The 12,882-nt window shown below is 35.6% G+C and overlaps 2 protein-coding genes, 3 non-coding genes and 1 pseudogene across 5 annotated transcripts; 5 read left to right on the top strand and 1 right to left on the bottom strand.

The window, feature by feature from the left end:
* The first annotated feature begins 836 nt into the window (after window positions 1–836).
* TRNAP-AGG lies at window positions 837–908 on the top strand. The gene has a single exon. It is a non-coding gene; the product is annotated as a tRNA-Pro (tRNA).
* Window positions 909–1,001: 93 nt separating this feature from the next.
* On the top strand, window positions 1,002–1,072 carry TRNAP-AGG. Its single transcript has one exon. It is a non-coding gene; the product is annotated as a tRNA-Pro (tRNA).
* Window positions 1,073–1,172: 100 nt separating this feature from the next.
* On the top strand, window positions 1,173–1,244 carry TRNAP-AGG. The gene has a single exon. It is a non-coding gene; the product is annotated as a tRNA-Pro (tRNA).
* A 222-nt stretch (window positions 1,245–1,466) lies between these two features.
* Window positions 1,467–3,849, bottom strand: LOC109148112 (annotated as a pseudogene).
* Window positions 3,850–6,973: 3,124 nt separating this feature from the next.
* On the top strand, window positions 6,974–7,820 carry LOC109147841 (RING-H2 finger protein ATL51-like). The gene has a single exon (XM_019295498.1). It carries the CDS (start codon window positions 7,269–7,271, stop codon window positions 7,818–7,820), a length of 552 nt encoding a protein of 183 aa, XP_019151043.1. The 5' UTR covers window positions 6,974–7,268.
* Window positions 7,821–10,386: 2,566 nt separating this feature from the next.
* Window positions 10,387–10,935, top strand: LOC109147840 (RING-H2 finger protein ATL1-like). The gene has a single exon (XM_019295497.1). The coding sequence runs from the start codon at window positions 10,387–10,389 to the stop codon at window positions 10,933–10,935; it is 549 nt and encodes a 182-aa protein (XP_019151042.1).
* Window positions 10,936–12,882: the final 1,947 nt, after the last annotated feature.

Below are 12,882 nucleotides of genomic sequence, written 5' to 3'. Positions count from 1 at the left end.
TCACCACCTCCAACCAGACAATAATGGACATTTCTGTTCACAGATTGTTGTTCTCCTCTTCTTTTTCTTGTGCCATTAGATGCTGTTTTGATTGCAACACTAAACAAACAGTATCTGTATATTCCTAGATTTTGCTTGTTGGATCCATTTAAAAAGTTAATAACTTTACTTTGCTAACAATTGCAGAGGTATGTTTTGAGCAGAATATAAATTATAAATAACTTTACTTTGCTAACAACTGCAGAGGTATGTTTTGAGCAGAATATAAATTTTAACATTGCTTGACTAATAGATGCGAGATATAGAATTGACTTTGTGTGAGATGTTTAATTGAGCTTCTTGGTTTGAGTCATCAGGAGAATCTAGATTGATTTACTTCATTATATTGTGGTTGTTTATCGGTTATGGTCACATGATAGGTTAGCACACATTTAGATAGTGGTTGTGGCCTTTCTCGTAAATTTTAAAATATATATGAAATTGACGCTCTTATGGATAATTGGGTACAAATTTTGAGATACATTTTGTGATTTACCTCTTGTATCAGGCTAACACACATCCGGATAATGACCGCAAACTTTCTGGCAAATCAAATATATGAAATTAACCCACTTTATAGATAATGGCTACTAACTTTGAAATTAGATACATTCAAATAGGGGAGGTGTGATTTCTTGCAAATGAAATATATGAAATTGATGCCCTTTATGAATAAGTGGGTACTAACTTAGAGATTAATTTTGTGATTTTCCTTTTTCACCGTGACTATTGACTTCACAACAAGGCAAGAGATACTTGCAATTTGTATAGCTGTTTTTGCAAGGTCCCACCAACAAGGGCATTTGGTCTAGTGGTATGATTCTCGCTTAGGGTGTGAGAGGTCCTGAGTTCAATTCTCGGAATGCCCCAAACAGTCTATTTTTTTTCAAGAAGAAAAGCATAGAATGTTGAAGCTTCAAGCACCCACCTAGAATGTTGAAGTTTCAAGGTCTCACCAACAAGGGCATTTGGTCTAGTGGTATGATTCTCGCTTAGGGTGCGAGAGGTCCCGAGTTCAATTTCGGAATGCCCCAAAACTGTCTGTTTTTTTTTTTTTCAAGAAGAAAAGCATAGAATGTTGAAGCTTCAAGCACCCAGACTAGAATGTTGAAGTTTCAAGGTCCCACCAACAAGGGCATTTGGTCTAGTGGTATGATTCTCGCTTAGGGTGCGAGAGGTCCCGAGTTCAATTCTCGGAATGCCCCAAAATTGTCTTTTTTTTCCAAGAAGAAAAGCATAGAATGTTGAAGCTTCAAGCACACAGACTAGAAAGGGCTAAAGGGTATAAACTCTGTTATGTTTTGGGATAATGGTATGAATTTGGATATACTTTGGGTTGCAGTAAAAAGTTCATGTTTATTAATAGTTCATACATTTTCAATCTGTTTGGTAATACAAGTACTGATATTCATGTGAACTGATGAATATTACCACAGTAACTCTGTAAGAAATCATGCATTAGATGGAAAGACAGGTGGAGAAAGAGTGAAAAAGCAATATAGTTTACTGCAGAACAAAATATTTATAGATATAATCTTAATTGAGATCCTAATAAACCAATATAATCATTTTTCAAATCAGTTAGAAACAATGTTATCGCCTACTAAACCAGCTTCTTATCCATGTCTCAGACTATCGCTTCTGCCAGGCCAACGCATTGTTCCCTCCAAGGGGAGGGGCGAAGGCACACACGAACTTCGTGCTCCTCTGGTCCCACGCGATGTTTAGGCACGAGAATCTCGAGCATTGTACCAGTCTCGTCTCCGAAAGCCTCTAGCTTAGCGTCCTCTGGGATGCGAGTGCGTAGGGGAATTTCCCGGACAAATTCTCCCGGAGGGCAGTGCTCGGGAGATGGATCTGCTAGCTGGAATGTCCGGTTTTGTCTCTTGATCGTTGGAGCACACCCGGTGCTTGTGCAAGATATCTTCACGGTCCCGTGTGAGACGGTGTTTCTCCAAGTGACTTTCACCCTCTTCAGATCGACGAAAGGCATGCTGACGATAATCAAGAATCCCTCGTCGTCTTCGTATATAGTTTTTGCAGCTGTGACCGGACCATATGCGTGCCTCATAACCCCCGAACTCTTGGTTAACCAGGGTGGCTCGATTCTCTCGGAATGTGAAGTGTCAGATAAAAAGCAATCATCATCAACAGGTTGAGGAAAGAAACACATTTTCTTTCGCTTGTTGGCATCTATCCCTGCTCCATTTACATTGTTTGGTTGTGGAGTCGATAAATTCAGACTAGAACCATTGAGCGATCTTTTTGGATACTTTAGAGGAGGTAGCCTCTCGAGCACAAATTCTGTGGTCGGGACACTCCTCCAAGAACAAAAATCGCTGGCTTCGGGAGGGATGGAGAAGTTCAAATCTCGCCCCGTGAGTTCCATCCATTTCTTCCGTTCCTCCTCGTTGATACCTGCAAGATTCGGAGACCTAACAATTTCAATGCCATGAACACACTGTGGGTTAGACAACCCCCGGTAATGTTTCCTCTGCATCCTGTGCGAGCGCACAAAGCCTTTCTCCACGCTAAACGGGAACGGGCACTCCCCTTGGCGTGAATGCCCGTTCATGTAACTCCTCAGCTGCATCTTCCCGAGAGCATTCTCGGGCCTCTCCTTGAAAACCCACATGTAAATGTTTTCCATATCGTGCTGAACAAGGAAAACATCCAACTTATCATCGCACTCACTCCCACGACCAACGACCTTCCCCTTCGACCTCCCATTCATCGCGGGCTTAAAATAGAAATTGAAGAAAAACCAAGCGCCCCACACGCTATCAAGCCGCTTAGCACACTTCTTCCCAACCTTTGTGCCACCACAACTCATCTCGACAACACCATGATGATGCTGGGCAGCAAGACCAACATCTAGCACAAATTCATCTGAACAAGGCAGGAGGGGGCTAGGGGAAACTATGAGTGGAAGATTAATATCAGGTGGAGCAAAACCCAGTTTTCGATTAAACTCCCTCCCCGATTTGTCATGAGACAAAGAACTTGAATCCATGGACAAAAGGGTGGAAAAATGATTGCTTTCCATAGATAAGGCTGTAACCACTCTTTCTTTTGCAGGCATTTTCCCCAGTAATCCTTAAATTGGAACCCAAAATGGGCAAAATCCCACCACAACAACCACTTAAAAACATGACCTCTTCATGTGCATAGAGCCAACAACAGGGACTGATTGAACAACTCGCGATTTACCTAGGGTTTTCAAGACTTAAAAGATTAGTCTAGCGTAAGCAAGCAGAAAGAAAAAAGACATCTTCATAAACAACATCACTCCAATCAACCCTTACCCACCACAAACAAAGCTTCATATATCAGTCAATTAATCGTGATTCTTGAAACATACCATCCACACAAGTACACAACCATATAGAACTGTGTTTGTGTTATGCTTTTTCCCAATCCCAAAATCAGAAAGACCACAACTTTAGCAAAAGATTCAGTAATATCATTAGTAATTTGACATTTCCTAGATATAAAAGCAGCAAGAAATAAATAACTTCTAACATTCCATTGAATCTAGTAAAGCTGTAAAACTGAACTCTCTCAACCCAGGAAAGTATACACACATATAAAAGTTTAGAGCGATTAAAAATGAGAGGAAGAAAGATGAATCGAAGGGTACCTGAGGAGAACCAAAAGAGGTCTCTGAATCTGCATGTGCGTTGGGAATGGAGGTGGGGCGGTGACGTAACCGGAGAATGTATAAATCTACCAAATTTGGGGTTGAAACGTGATAGTGCCTGTCATGTGGAGAACAAACGCCGTTAAGAAACGGTGACGGAGTATCAGTCATACTCCGTCAATAGTCAAAACAGGCGTCTATGCCTCTATGGTGGCTAGATGACCTACCCCAATACCTTTAAAAAGTTATTTAAAAAAAAAAAAAAAAAAAAAAAAAAACTTCACACCTCAACCTAAGTTACCCAATAGAACATTTTGGAGGATATAAATCCCTGTAGCCATACCCACACGATATGATTCAGCAGACAGGACCACCCACCATACCCCACACTATCGCCATCGAAGATCAAATCTTTGTCTCTTCTCCAAACACTACCTACTGAATCGTTGAACTAAACTCATGCGGACATGATTTAATTTTTTTATAACAAGTCAGTGATTGAATTCATGCCCTATACAATTTCACTGTCCTAGTATAATATCTACGTGAAATAATCATGTTTGTATTGTGTAAGAACTCAACATTAATGTGACAAAACATTTTCTCTTCTATTTTAAAATGATTGCATTTATTGAGTTGGAATTTGAGATATCTGAGCTTCTACTCATCTTCATATAATAGGTACATATATAGTACAATTATTTTTAGGGATAATGCAATGCACCTTTCATGGTTTTTAGTTTTAATTATTTTTATTTAATACCAACTTGGATTTAAGCTAGAGACTTTTCTTCCCAAGGTCATCATCTACTCAATAACTATTTATAATTGAAAGATGATTGGATTTTTGAACAGCTCAGCTCCTTCACATGGGATAAGTTCTTATCATGTTGAAGGATAAGTTATCCCCATTTTACCTCCACAACATAAGTCTGCGTATATATTAAAATATTACAATAATATTTTAAAATTGTTGCATCCGCTTATCTTTTTGGTCCGGGATAGGGCCTGCCCCATAACAGTACAAAACAAGTAGATTATTAGTTCAGAATAACCAAGTCAAGTTTATAATTGACTTAGTTTAGACACATTGAATTAGGTTAAACAAATTGTGAATCCCTATGTGTTAGTTTGAGAATTGATTTCAATATTTGTTCGATTGAAATGGATGTCCTTTCCCTTTTAATTGTAATGTTTTATACTATTGTATTCATAAAATGATATCTCATTTTACTCTTTTTTTTTTATTTTTTTTTATTAGATGCATTGCAAAAGTAGATACTCGTGTCATGAAGAATTTGTAAATTAGTGTTTAATATGTTTTTTTTTTTTCAATGAAGAAAGCAAAAACAAACTCACAATATAAAAAAAATGTGTGAGATTGTTTCAAATGATATGTATAATACTTTTTAATAAAAATATATTTTTACTGAAAGTATTATGAATTTCTTGGAGCCTCACAGGAATTAAACATAGTTAACTATCTTACAAGCTAAACAAACAAGCTCAGTGACTACCCATTTGAAATGATAACAGAAGTGTTATCACATTACATAGTACTCGTTGGCATTTGAAGTTATTTAAGGGCAATGCCATCAATAGTTCTTTTAGGGCCTAAGTGAGGTGAAAGAGAGAGAAAGGAGAAAGAGAAGAAGAAGTTATTAGAGCATCCACATTAGTTGGGAAGAATGTGGGGATAATGTAAGAGTGATTAGGAAAGAGAATAGGGGAGGGGGGAGAGGGAAAAAAAAAACAAAGAGAAAATTGATTTTTTAAAAAAAATAAAAATAAAAAAATTTAATGCTGTCGGCGCGCCTGACGCACCACAGTGCACGCGCCCGGCTGTGCGCGAAACACGCACAGCCTTACTTCTTCTTTTATTTATTTATTATTATTATTTTTTAATATTTTTGACATTATGCCTTCATTTGCAGGATAATTATTTTTGAATTATCCCCACTCCACATTAGTTATTAACTCTAGTTGGAAAGAATTCAAACTGAAATAACTCCATATTATCCACTAGTGTGGATGCTCTTAAGGGCAATGCCATCAATAATTTTTTAGGGCCAAAGATGGTTTTTTTTTTTTTTTTTTTTTTTTTTTTTTTTTTTTTTCTATGCAAAATGGGTCATACAAAAAAAAACAAAAACAAACAATAAATGTATATTGCATTCATGATCCACACAGCTAGGTAACAATAGTTATGCTGTGGAAACATATTCACCATGCGCATGGTAAACACAGGGATAGATCCATAATTTCTATAATGTAGATTCATAATTTATTTTTTTTTTTGAAAACGTAGATTCATAATTTTGTTTTTCATTTGTTGTTAACGGGATAAATATATAATTTGTAGATTCATAATTTCTATATTGTAGATTCATAATTTATATACTGTAGATTCATAATTTATATACTGTAGATTCATAATTTCTATACTGTAGATTCATAATATCTGTAACAACAAATGAAAAACAAAATTATGAATTTACGTTTTCAAAAAATAAAAATAAAAAATTATGAATCTACTGGATGGAAATTATGGATCTACCCCTATGTCTACCATGCGCATGGTGAACACGTTTTCACAGCATAATTTACGACAATTTATATCGTGTACCAGGGTGCGCATTGCATTGTGCGCCCTGATGCAAAACGACGTCGTTTCAGTTTTTTTTTTTTTTTTTTTTTTTTTTTTTTTTTTTTTTTTTAAATTTTGCTACCTTGTGTTGCCGGTTAATTTTCTTTAAAAAAATCTCATGTTCAAAAATGCACATAATTTTATACTAAAATACACATAATTGTATACATGAATGTACATAATCGTATAACAAAATATAGATACTTTTTTTAAAAAAGATAATATACATAATCTAACATAATACATAATAAACATAAACTTTTAACATAATACACATAAACTCTTAACATAATATACAAAAATTTCTTGTTTCGAATGTACATAATTGTATAAAAAATGTACATAATTATATAAACAAATACACATAATCACGTCAACTCTCTACATAACTTACCTAAATGACGTCGTTTTGGGAGACGCGGAACACACAGTGCTATGTGTGCCGTGGTGCAGGGTATAACGATTGATAATTTTTTTGAAATGCCACTGACTCTATTACATTGTAGTATCTGTTCATATACTTTCTCAACCTACTAAAACACAAAGAACCAGTCCAACCCGGATACCATTAGACCACATAGTCCTGGTTAACAATTGATAATTTACAACTATGTAAACTATAATCCACACAATACTTTGCCTTAGGCGGCAAAGCGGGCGAATTGACGGGCTAAACCCATTTTACAGTTCCACTTGTTTGTTTATTTATAGCAAGAAAGGCCGCAGTACTTAATAGCCCATTTATACAAAACAAATGTATTGGGCCAAAACTGAAAGGGACACAAATGTTATTTAAAGGCCCAACAAGAAGTGATTCACATCGTACGGCATTCTCGATTCTCCTTGGCATTGTCCGCCCTGTCTCAGTGTCTCCGCTATTTTTATAATTCCCAATTTCGAATCCAAAAATGGCTTTTAGATACTCCCACAAATTATCCCATCATGTCCGCCGAATCCGACGACAACTCCGACATCCTTCCGAAGCTCATGATCTGCTTCATCGGCGCCGCGTCCGCCGCCGTGGTCATCACAGTCTACCACTGCATAGCCACGCGCAACGTGCGTGGCCTCCTACGCCGCGGCATTACTAGGCGGCAAGCGCCGCCGCCGTCTTCGGCGGCGGCGCAGCCGCAGCAGGATTACCAGAGCAGCGTGGAGAACTCGGTGGCGGAGCTAATCCCGGCCCACAAGTACCAGAAGGGGGTCGGGATGACCCGGGAGGGCGACGGCGTCTGCGCCGTTTGCCTGTCGGAATTCGAGGACGGCGAAGAGCTGCGCACTTTGCCGGAATGCATGCACTCGTTCCACGTGGCGTGCATTGATATGTGGTTCTACTCGCACTCCAACTGCCCGGTTTGCCGGACGGAAGCGACGCCGTCGCCCCACGTGCTTATACGCTTGCTGGATTCCAGTGTTCGAAGGTCGCCGCCGGCGCCGGCCCGGCCGCAGTCGCAGACAAATTCAATGATGTTGATAAGTTCTGTAATACAATAATAACAGGATGCTAGAATCTATGAATTTTGTTTAAATTTATTTTTATTATTATATTTTCAATGATGAGGAATATAAAAACCACAGATATTACTTGATTATGTGCAGTGGATAAATCTCACATTATAAATCTAGCGGACAATTGATCACAAGAAGGTAAATCAATTTAGTTGTTCATAATTGACTAGCTCAAATTATCCCTTCTACAGTTTTACTTAAGTTGAACTTAAAATCTTGAGATTATTAAGTCAGGTTGCACCCATTTTTTTATTTAATATTTTGAATTCTATATATGGTAGTTAGAATATTAGTTTGTAAGATATCATAAAAACATATTTAAAATATTAATATATGATTAACATTAAACATATCATTGTTGGCGAATATATATTAATAATTAATTTTGTTAATACTTATTTGGATCATAGTGGGAAATTAAATAATTCAAAATACTGTTAGTCTTTCTTTACAAGGTTCTTATCACCAACACATTTGTCGTGTTACATTTGTTGGACTAGCTAGATTATTTCATGATTGATTAAGACTTATCATATAATTAGTCAGACAGCCATAATTATTAGCCAAATTGTGGTTATATATCATTAAATTACATCATATCCATGCATATTTTTATTATCTTTAAAAATCCAAATATGTAAAGGTTGTTTTGGTAAATCTAATGGAGAATAGGGATTATGGGAGTTTAATTGTTGTTAAAAAAAATAAATTGGTAGGAGTAATGAAACAAGGACTAAGGAACAATGAAACAAACAATATGAAGTCGTTGTAGTTGTTTTATTTTGGTGATGAAAATGTCTGAAGAATACATATAATACGGAATATTCATTTATACATTGAGGGAAAACCTTATCTTGTTTTCTTTGCCAATTAGATACTAGGAAAGGTTAGGTGTTGGGTTTCGGCCGGGTTGGCCAAGTTTAGTCCTTACTCGATTCGTGACGTGGTGATGTGGTTTATCGTGAAAAGATTTGGTTAAATGATTAATGTCCACTTACTTATCACCAATTAATTTTAAGTAAGATATGACAACCAAATAACTAACGAACTCTATAGTTAAGCATGCTTAACTTACAATGGTGGATGACACAATGAAAAGTAAGCATAGTGCATTGCTGCCACTACCTCTGTCCATCCTTCGAGACATGTGCCCCTGCTTGGGCCGGGGCACACATATTGACATATACAAGAGTTGTGGGAAGGGAATTGCCTATTACTTAGAAATTATTATTGTTGAATTGATAGATTAATTATATATAGTAATCTACCTATTGTACGAAATACCCATTTTAATTCAAAAAATGTTATTTTCCTTCCTAAATTTATCTTATTTCATTACTCGTGGCAACAAATTTTTTATATTTATTCCCTACTCATGAATTGTAAATCCACCACTAAGTAGTTAAAATATGAATCTCAAATTAATACTCCCTTTGTCTTATTTTGTGTCTACTTTGGTTAATAGAACTATATTCAATATATTTACAATTCAAACTTTTATAATATTGAATTTAGTATTAATATATATATATATATATATATATATATATATATATAAATATATATATATATTAAAGCTATATTAAAAAATACTATTAAATAAAAAACTAAATACAATATTGCAGTGTGTACTCCAGAAGAAGTTGAGGCTTGAGCATGCTTTAGAGTTCGTTTGGAAAGCAGGAAAATTATTTTTGAAAAATATTTTCTTGAAAATGAGTCATTTTTTAAAAAAAACATTCTCATTTCCGGTGTTTGGTTGTATTCTGGAAAACTATCTTGATGTATTTGGTTCATTTTCTGGAAAATCAGTATAATTGTATAATTAAATATTTTAATTATTTTATTTAGAACATAACATGTATAATAATATAATAACAATTTTAAATATAATATAAAATAACTAATAAGATATATCAAAATAACTAACCAAAGTCTTGTAATTCAAAACAACAACAACAACAATAATAATAAGTGGTATACTAGTGGTGGTGGTGGTAGTAGTGTCGCGGTGGTGGTGGTAGTGGTGTTATTTGTTATATAATAATAATAATAATAATAATAATAATAATAATAATAATAATAATAATTGGTGGTGGAATGGCGATGGTGGTGCGGTGTGGTGGCAGTGGTGGTGGTTGCGGTAGTAGTTAGGTGTTGCTGGTAGGATGGTGATGGTGTTGTGGTGGTGTGGTGTTAGTGTAAAAGTTGAAAAATGACTTCCCTATAAAAAAAAAGTGAGAAAGTCATTTTCCTCTAAAACAAGCATGTTTTCCAAAGTCAACGGAAATGATTTATGTTGACTTAATTTTCCAGACATAGAAAACCAGAAAAATGATTTCCAAACACACCCTCAATTAAGGTTTCTCTAATTGATGTGAAAAAAAAAAAAGGATATATTATATTTGTGTAGAATTTGAAGGTGATTAGAGCGATTAAAATCTGATTATCCTTGGCATTGTCCGCCCTGTCTCAGTGTCTCCGCTATTTTTATAATTCCCAATTTCAAATCCAACAATGGCTTTTAGACACTCCCAGAAATTATCCAATCATGTCCGCCGAATCCGACTACGACATCCTTCCGAAGTTCATGATCTGCTGCATCGGCGCCGCCGGCGCCTCTGTGGTCATCATACTCTACCACTGCATAGCCACGAGCGACGTGTGTGGCCTCCTACGCCGCGGCATTTCAAGGCGGCAAGCGCCGCCGTCGTCTTCGGCGGCGCCGCCGCAGCACGAGTACCAAAGATGCGTCGAGATCTCGGTGTCGGAGCTAATCCCAGCCCACAAGTACCAGAAGGGGGTCGGGGTGACCCGGGAGGGCGACGGCGTCTGCGCCGTTTGCCTGTCGGAATTCGAGGACGGCGAAGAGCTGCGCACTTTGCCGGAATGCATGCACTCGTTCCACGTGGCGTGCATTGATATGTGGTTCTACTCGCACACCAACTGCCCGGTTTGCCGGACGGAAGCGACGCCGTCGCTCCACGTGCTTATACACTCGCTGGATTCGAGTGTTCGAAGGTCGCCGCCGGCGCCGGGCCGGCCGCAGTCGCAGACAAATGCAATGATGCCGATGTTGATAAGTGCTGTAATACATTAATAACAGGATAATGCTAGAATCTATGAATTTTATTTTACTTTATTATTATTATATTTTGAATGACAGGAAAATAGAAAACTACAGTTTTAACCTGATCGTGTGCATAGGGTAAATCCAGCAACAAAGGTTTCTAAAAAGATAAACCAATTTAGTTTTTTATAATTGACCAGTTTAAATTAAGAACGTCAGGTGATTTTTATTTGTGTTAAATTTGAAATCTTAGGATTACTAAGGGTGTGTTTGGTTCATGCGTTTACACAATAGGAATAGAATCAAAATCATAGTTAGTGTTTGGGTGACAACTTTTTAAAACACAACTATGTGATTTGATGAATACTCTGCATGATTTTTAAGTTTGGATTAGTGATTTTAGATTTTTATTATGATTTTTTATTCATATTGGGGCTATGGATTTCATTATATTAGGATTAAGTGTCTTGATTTTTTGCTTTTGTATTTTTAAAACATTTATTCTATTATAGGGTCATACAACATCAATATTGTGGTAATCATTCCAATTCCACCATACTATCAAATATGAAAAATATTTTCACAAAAAAATCATACCATTACCAAGTATTTGATTTCCATTTTCCGATTTCCATGTGCGAACCAAACACACCCTAGGTTAGGTTGCACCCATTTTTTATTTAATATTTTGGATTATATTGTAGCTAGAATATTATTTTGCAACGTTGATATCATAAAAACATATTTATAATATGATCAACATTTAACATATCATTGTTGGCGATCAAATTAATTGTTACGGAGTATTTTACAAAAAGTTTAGCAAATATATATTATTAATTAATTTTGTTAATACTTATTTGAATCATAGTGGGAAATTAAATACTTCAAAATACGCTTTCAAAAAAAAATACTTCAAAATACTATTAGTCTTTCTTTACAAGGTTTTTATCACCAACATATTTGTCGCATTACATTTGTTGGATTAGATTATTTCATGATTGATTAAGACTTATATCATATAATAATAATAAGTAAGACAGCCATAATTTTCAAAAAAAAAAAAAAAGTAAGACAGCCATAATTATTAGCCAAATTGTGTTTATATATCATTAAATTACATCATATCCACGCATATTTTTATTATTTTTTAAAAATCCAAATATGTAAATTAAAGGTTGTTTTGGTAAATTAAATCTAATGGAGAATAGGGATTATGGGAGTTTATTGTTGTTATTAAAAAATTGGTAGGAGTAATGAAACGACTAAGGAACAATGAAACAAACAATATTGAAGTCCTTGTAGACTTGTAGTTGTTTTATTTTGGTGATGAAAATGTCTGAAAAATACATATAATACGGAATATTTATTTATACATTGAGGGAGAACCTACCTTATCTTGTTTTCTTGTTCTCAAAATATTGAATTCCCAATTCCAAGAGCCCCTCACTTCTCGGCCCGACATAGTATCTGGGAATATGTAAATTATGATAATTCAGATGAACACAAAGGCTAAATAGTTGCTTACTGTGCACAAAGAGTCCCCCTCACTTTGAGAGATTAGTTGCTCACGTACTACCGATGGTGAGACTTAATCTCGAGTCATTGTTCCCAAATTTCATCTCTGTGACCAAGTGCTATCCATGCGGGCTTATCTTGTTTTCTTTGCCAATTAGGGTGTAGCAATTCAACAAAACTTAATTTTATATTTATTCGCTACTCATGAATTGTAAATTCACCACAAGTAGATAAAATATGAATCTCAAATTAATACTTCCTTTGTCTTATTTTGTGTCTACTTTGGTTAATAGAACTATACTCAATATATTTACAATTCAAACTTTTATAATATTGAATTTAGTATTACTATATATAATTTATATATTTTAAAGCTGTATTAAAAAAATACTATTAAATAAGAGACTAAATACAATATTGCAATGTGTAGTCCGGAAGAAGTTGAGGCTTGAGCCTGGT

This window comes from Ipomoea nil, unplaced genomic scaffold, assembly GCF_001879475.1.
Source record: "Ipomoea nil cultivar Tokyo-kokei standard unplaced genomic scaffold, Asagao_1.1 scaffold2036, whole genome shotgun sequence".
In the NCBI taxonomy this organism is placed as follows: domain Eukaryota; kingdom Viridiplantae; phylum Streptophyta; class Magnoliopsida; order Solanales; family Convolvulaceae; genus Ipomoea; species Ipomoea nil.
The sequence above is the reverse complement of the archived record's forward strand: the minus strand, read 5'-3'. Positions and strand labels throughout refer to the sequence as shown.